Source organism: Psittacula echo (genome assembly GCF_963264785.1).
Source record: "Psittacula echo genome assembly, chromosome: 14".
Classification (NCBI taxonomy): domain Eukaryota; kingdom Metazoa; phylum Chordata; class Aves; order Psittaciformes; family Psittacidae; genus Psittacula; species Psittacula echo.
The window spans coordinates 7503943-7511393 of record NC_137750.1 but is presented as its reverse complement, the minus strand read 5'-3'; the positions used below and the strand labels follow the sequence as shown (position 1 = coordinate 7511393).

The following is a 7451-nucleotide window of genomic DNA, read 5'->3' as shown; positions in this document are numbered from 1 at the left end:
CTCATTCCTCAGTCTGATCTGTTGAAATAAACTTCCCCCAACACTCCTAAGGACCTGCACGCTCCTGGGAATCCTGAGCACCAGCACCAACCTCCCCATCACCTCTCGACGCACCAGCTCCAGACTAGTCCTGCTTTGCTGCAGAGACGAGGGGATTCGGCATCCAGCCACTGAAACTGAATCTTGGGAGAAAAAAGGGAGAGGAGCGTGCTTGGCTCCCTCCTCCTGGCAAGCAGAGCCTGTTCCCTGCAGCACAGGCTCTGGCTTGGCTGCTCAGCACTTGCGTAAGTGGTCCCATCACACGCATTAGGCAGCAAGTGGGAGTTTAGAGCACTCTGAGGGTGGGAGGAGTTGGTCCAGTGGCAGAAACAAGGTCCCCAGCCTCACGCTGTGCTCAAGCCCCTGTTCCAGTGCATGCCTGCATGTCCCATTGCGATGCCAAACCGTGCTGCAGCAGCACCAGCTCTGCCTTGTGCCCAGCCTGGCTCCTCCAAAGGATGCAGTTTGCTCTCCCTTCTGAAAAACACCCACCCATTTCCCTGCTGCTGCCATCCCCCTGCGTCACCCTGTGATGTTCCACATGCCGCCCGGAGCCAGTGCCATCCGTGACTGCAAGCTGCAGAGGGCTAAAACATCTGGACCAACATCAGTACATTCCTCTCTAATGAGGCTATTTCGGGCTGTCTTGCCTCTGTGGGCTGAGCGCCTGTGCTGCGTTCAGAGCAGAAGGAGCCACCATGCTCAGGGCTGTGCAGATGAGGAGTGAGAAGGGGCAGCTTCTCTGTGAATATGGGAGAGCAAAACCACCTCGGCTCCAGTTCTGAAAACTGCCAAAAGCAGCCTTTTAAGCACAGGAGAAAGATCTGAAACTCAAATCAGGAAACAAAGTAGCCTGCGGGTAATAATAAAGCCTGGTTTGGGTAGGAGTTGTGGATTAGAAACAGTGGAGGAAGCCCGAGAGAAAAGCACAACACTCCCGTGCTCCTCAGACACTTTCCCTCTTGGAAAAGTGCATCGTCCAAACAGAGCAGGGCCTTGGAAAAACATGTGCTGAGCATGTGCTGTGATGGCAGTGCTGGTGATGGGGGTCTGTGCTGATCCAGGGAGCACAGTGAGTTCACATGGAGCTCGTCTCTGTGCCTTCCATCAACTGGAGGTGATGGATGGCCACTGGCCAAGCCATAAGATGAGAAAGTGAGGATGTGCACAGCAGCGCCTTTGAGGAACTGCTGGAGAGACAGCATCAGTACTGGACCTAGCATGGCCAGAGCATCACACAGTGCTGCCCACCGAGGAGCTCGAAAGCTGCCCTAGCTCCTTGTCCATCTAAGCATGGCTGGCAATGGTCATCACTGCCTAAATAAAAGTAGGAGCCACAATACATTTGAAAACTGGTTTGTGTAACAAACCAAATCGGCCACTGGCTGTGCTGGGAATAGCGTAAGATTGATGGGTTGTATAAACACTGGGTAAAAACTTGTGGATTTCTCACTTCGAGTCTATTCCATGGGATCACTTAAAACTTGCAATGCTTCAGCTTGAACTTCTAGACTAAAATAATGAGAATTCATAAGGGAAAGTGGGTTTTATATTACTTTAAGGGACAGTGATGGACTTTGTGGACTGCTAAAAAGGGTCTAAGTTTCATTTAACTCTGGCTGTGGCATCATGGACTCTGCCAGCGGTCCAGCAGACGTGTACACCAACCATTCTATTCCCCAGCCCAGGTGAACAAAACCACTCTTAAGCATTTTCAAGCTACACAAAAAGACAAGATTTTCTCTGGATGTCTTCTTGGGGATGAACTTGTTTAACCCCAAGATTTTGCTCTGTCATCACAATTTTAGGGCCTCGCTTCCTGTTCCCTACCCTGGTGATGAAGACCATTAGGACCTGAAATGCAAAGGGGAAGGGACAGAAATCTGACTGCCATCAGTGAGCCCGCAGCTCGTAATGGATAATGGGGGGGGGGGGGGAATCCTGTCTCCAAACAACTGTGTAATTAGGAAAAGAAGAAGAGCAAGATACGACTTGAATTGCATTTTACAGAGACTTATAGTGCCCCCCATATATATATATATGCCCATCCGTATATATACGAATACACATAGAGAGAAATAACAGTCTAAATAAGCATTTCCAGCTGAAGAGCTCTCTCCACCTTTAGAGCACACCCCCAGCTGGCAGCGAGTGCAGGGCTCAGAGGGCTGCCAGGGTCTTGCCCTTTCCCCAGCACACAGAGGGACATGCACCAAGCTGGGTCTAAGCCAGGCAAGAGGCAGCTGCTGTGCCCAAGGAAGAGGTGCCACTGCAAGGGGAATGGGTCTTTTCTCTGCTGTTTGGATCAAAATGCACTGAGAGAGTGTGGGTTTTACCTTTTCTGATCGAGCCACTGGCATGGCTATCTGAAAAGCCACTTCAAGCATTAAAAAATGAGGAGGGGAGGCATTTATATTGAGCAAACTTCTAAAACAAGAGGTCCAATACATCTTGGAGACATTTACTTCCTTTTCCTGACATTTGCTTTCCACCAAACCAAGAGGAATTTACGAAACATTTTAGTCCTGTCTGCTTTCATGCCCAAAACCCGAAGTCATCCAGCTTCTTGCTTTCAGCTCCAAGGCAGTTGTCATCACTGATAGAGTCAGGCTGAAATCACTGGAGAAAATCCCACTGGCTTCAATGAAACCAAAATTTACCCACTGACTCCAAAACCCCAATGAAACCAACTGAGCTTCCCAAGTGGGACACGACTGTGTGTCAGAACATAGTCAGATGCTTTCAGACACTGTGATTTGTGCTCATCTCCTGCACGCTGACAGCATATAGAAGGACACAACCCACTATGAGCTCTGGTGTTGAACCTACAAATTTAAGCCAGCTTTGAGCCACCTTTTTTGCCCAAGCTATTGAGTTTTACAGCTTTGGCTTCAGCAGTCCCAAGTCTGGTCCCTTTTTCAGCCTCCTCCATGGTCCCAACAGTGACCACTGATGCTGCGAGGGTGATGGTGCTCCATCCCCTGCAGGTACCTGTTAAGGGACACAATGATGCTGCAAGTCTACACGGGCTCGAAGAACTGGATCAAGACCATGTGAAACAAATCCATGGGGGGATATTAAATTCAAGGACAGCCCTGTCAGCTCAGGAAGTCCTCGAGATACTAATTGCTGAAAGCTGGGAAAGTGGACTGGGAAAGTATCACAGAGCGCTTGCCTTGTCCTGGTGCTTTTATCTAAGCATCTCCTACTGACTCTGTTAGAGGCTGAATCTGGCACTTGCTGGACTTTGGTCTGAGTTAGCACAGGCATTTCTATGACCCTATTTTCCTTATCTTTTTCTTTAGCATTTTGCCAAAGTTTTCTCCATTTTTTCCTTTTTATTGTTTTTTTTTTCTCCCATAATAATGATGAGTTTGGGGTTTTTTCCTGACTACTGATGCTGTTTTGGGAATTCTCTCTCCCTTGAGCATAATAATCTGTGTTAGTTATGCAATATACCATTAACATGGGTTTTTGGCAAGCTTTCATTTCACCCACATTCATAACAGAGTCCTCCAGGGCATTCAATAGTTTTTCTTTCCTTAGACAAGAAGCCTTGATAGACTGGCCTTGACTGTTCAACTGGATCCTGGACTGACATGAAGCTTAGCTTGCATGAAGCAACACTGTCCTGGCTTTATTATTTCCTTTCCTCCAGTCAGTAAACAATCAGTTTACAAACCTGGCCCTGCAGGGTTTATTGGGATGATGCAGGAGGGTGGGAATATGGCTGTGGGATGCAAAGGAATTTCTACAAACGAACTCTCTCAGCAACTTGGCTGCTAAAGGCAGCAATAAACCACTAAAAGCAGGCACAGCATTCTTCAGCCTGAAGGCATTTGAAAGAAAGGAAACATCAGTGTAGAAAGGCAGCTGAGGCAAATGGGGGTTCTACTTAGAAGTGATCTGTGAAAGCAAATCATGTAATGGTACAAAGGCATCTTGTGCATCAGAAGGAGGAAGGCGGGACAGGACAGTTGTTTAATGCCCCTGGTATATACATCAACCATAGAGGCTGCTCAGCTGCAACCCCAACACTAACCCTGCAGTGACTGAATCGAGCAGTTCAGTCATGGGAGGCAAATCCATCCCTGAGCCGGAGATCCTGCCACAAGCCACGTGTCTGTTGGAATTTCCCACAAATCCCTCTCCCTAGAGACCCATTTTACAGGAGTTCCATGGCAGGGCTGGCTCCCATCATGGGATGCACCCAGGACACAGTGCAAGGGGGGAAAAAGAAGACTTAAACTGAAGCACATGCGGAATTAGACAACCAAAGTGCTTGGGGGGGGATTTTAGAGTATCAGTTACCAGAAGAAGTAACATCAATATTGTCGACTTGTGGAAAACTGGTTTGGAGGGAATGAAACCCCAAAGGGACCAGGGAATTCTCTAATGTCTGGGAAATCTGCTGCAGGAAAGCGGAAAGTATTTGTGAAAGAAATGAGAGAAGCTGCAACTCAAATTCTTCTGGTCACAGCTCAAATGGAGGAAAGAAATGCAGTGCCAATATTGTGTAAAGAGGCATCGTGGGTAGGGCAAGATAACATTTAGTTGGGTAACTGCGACACCACGTAAATGCTGTCAATTAGGAGAAAGCCTTAAAGGAGTTGGGCTACCGGGAAAGATGAGTGTTTGGGGTGCTCTGAAAGCAAAACTGGAGAAGAGACTTTGGGGGCTGACTGTTACTGATGTGCCCTCACAGTAAAACAGAACTCGGCTATTTCATGACTCAAAACTGAAGGTGGAAGTGAAGCAATTGTGAAGCTGCTGCTGATGCCAGGACTTTGCTCAAGTTACTTAAAGGCTCATGCTTTTCAGAAGGGGACTGCAGGTGCCTCTGCTTCCCAGTGCTCAGCTGGGGACAAATGTGCGGGGCCCATTTCTCAAATCAGAAAACAGTTCTGCCTGGAAAGCAGCCGTCTGGAGCAGGGCTTCAAAAGAGCAGCAGCACAGCCAAAATCACCAGGGTCTGTGGAAGCCTTCAGTAAACGAGCATGGGGAGAGTAGCAGCACAAAGGCTTGCAAGGATGCTAACAACAACTGCAAGTCCTGATGGTTCAGTATGCCAAAGGCTTACTTTGGGAAGGGAGATAAGTGGAGAAAGGGAAGGTGTGATGGGCTGCACAGTTTTTCCTGCTTACGGCTTTATGTTCTCTCTGGAAAGGGTGGCTGCTGTCTCCAACGGGCTGCAGCTCCAAGATACACACGAAATAGAGGAAATCTATTTTTAGTCTCCATGAGGCAGAAGTGCTAGTAAAAACATGGTTAAAAAGACAGTTGCTTCCTGTTTAGGGCTGCTGCTGTGAAGGGAGATCCTGGCGAGATGCTGAGGCCAGGTAAGGCATGGGCGCAGGTTACAGCTCTCTTTGGGAGAGCAGAAGGGCAGGTCTGACAGGAGCCGTGCTGGGAGATGGAGTCATCTGGGGATGTGAGACAAGGAAAGATGCTCTCAACTCCTGAGAATTCCCCATACTGGACCAGGAGGTCCATGCCCTGGATTCCTGAGGGAGGAGAAGGGACTTGAGCTTCTGCTCCTTTGGGATTCTTGGTGCTTGCAGGCTTTAGGCTGAGCTCAACTCTGCTTTGGTTTAAAGATTCAAGAGTGTTTAAGCGAGCCTAAGGAGACACTTTGCAAAGTGAATTTCATGCTGAACCTCAGATGGATTAAAGACTTACCCCTCTGAAAGTTCAAACACTTGGTAAAATAGGTCTGATTTGCAACAAGAGACCAGGTACCGTGGCAACTGGGCAAGACTGATGCATTTCTTTATCTTCAAAGTGCTTTGGTGCTTCCACCAGCAAACTACATGCAAGAGGTTACATTAGGAACCAATCCATACTCACCAAAGTGAAACCCACAGCAGTTTCTTCAGTTAGCTGGTTGAAAGTCCTTCCTCATTTGAAGATATTTTAGATGACATTTAAATCCTTTCTTAAAATTAAGAAATTATCATTAGAAATAAGCTTAAAATGCAATTTTTTCTGTTTAGGAACAGAACATACTGCAACGCTGCACCATTAAAAACACATTATGGATGTCAACAGTTAATTACTCTGATAAGCAGCTTTACTTCCCCTTGTGCTTTTCCCACATCAGACAGCCTCAAAAGGAAGAAAGCATGGAAGTTTTTCTCCTAAAATCACAGACTGCAAGCGTAGGAATGAATCCCCCTGGGTGGATTTACTCTTAGTTGCATACCGGGTATTTTCAGCTATTTTCTGGCAGTCAAAAGAGAAAAAAAAAAACAAAGGAAAAAGAAATAATCCTGATAAACCATAGAACACACCAAGTGATAGTTTAATCTCTACTCAGGATTGCCATCAGGAAGGGAAGGTTTAATAGTGTATTTTGGAAGCATCTTGGCGAAACTGGGGGTGCATCCTAGCAAAACTGGGGATGCGTCCTAGCAAAACTGGGAATGTCTCTGGCTGCAGGTACTGTGAGTTTGGCAGAGCCCAGCCTAAACGTAACCCACCAGCCGTGGAGTGATGGGAAAGGTCTTGCGCATCCCCATGCACTTCTCCTGGTCAATGAAGAGGGAGTTGGCTTTGACGGCCAGGTCATGCTCCAGGACTGACTTGGCACGAACCAATGTTTGCAGCATGTCCTCGGCATCTCTCAGCCGCTGGTGAAGGTTCTGAATTGTCTCATCAAGTTCATAGACCTCGTTGACAAGGCTGGAAGACAGCGAGAAACCCCGTTAACAGTCCTGTCACAGGACTGCTGCTAGCAGGCCCCTTGGGCACAGGATTTCCCCCTTCAGCCTGTTCAGACTAACTCTTAACCCGCATTTCTGCCTGATGCATGGGAAAGATGAGGGCAGAGCTCCTCTGGACATCAGTGGGTTTGCTCTATGGCTTTAGCAATGCACAGCCACATCTCCCGGAGCAGCTCGTGCCACCGAGAAGAGTGATGTGGTTTCCTGTTTGGTTTTGCGGGTTGGTTGGTTCACCCTCCTGGATTTCCCTGTTCAAGGGTCCTCCCTGCACCTATAGGTGCACACATAGTGAAAAAGGACAGCTGGTAGAGGCTAAAAGTGAACGTGAAACAAGTGGATCATGGAAAACACAGTGGTGAGTTGGAGATGCTCGACAGGCTCCAGGGCTGGGTTTAAATGGCCTTTGAAAAGAGGCTTCCCATAAAGTCATGCCCAGAGGGCTCCAGGAGATGTGAGGTTTGGGGTCTCTCACAGGGGGTGCTGCTGGGCACTCAGGGAAGCCTGCTTCTCCACAGCCCCTTGGGGTGCAATCCCAAAGAGCTCACAATGTCCTTGAAAGGATTTCCAGTGTCCTCAGGGGACGGTAGAACAGCCCTTACTCTTTCTCCATACAGTGCACCCTTTCTTGCAGTTACCCAAAAGGAAGGAGCTAAATGCTCTCAGAACAAGCCTGGTGGAGAATAAAGGGCT

The 7451-nt window shown here is 48.0% G+C and overlaps 1 protein-coding gene across 1 annotated transcript in view; it reads right to left on the bottom strand.

Annotated features, from left to right (window-relative positions):
* Window positions 1-6049: 6049 nt before the first annotated feature.
* The window catches only part of TEKT3 (tektin 3), a 69006-nt gene continuing 67604 nt past the window's right edge, over window positions 6050-7451 (bottom strand). Inside the window, exon 8 of the mRNA XM_080629209.1 lies at window positions 6050-6720. Coding sequence (XP_080485335.1) covers window positions 6504-6720 — 217 coding nt within the window. The 3' untranslated portion in view covers window positions 6050-6503. The remainder of the gene's footprint in view (window positions 6721-7451) is intronic.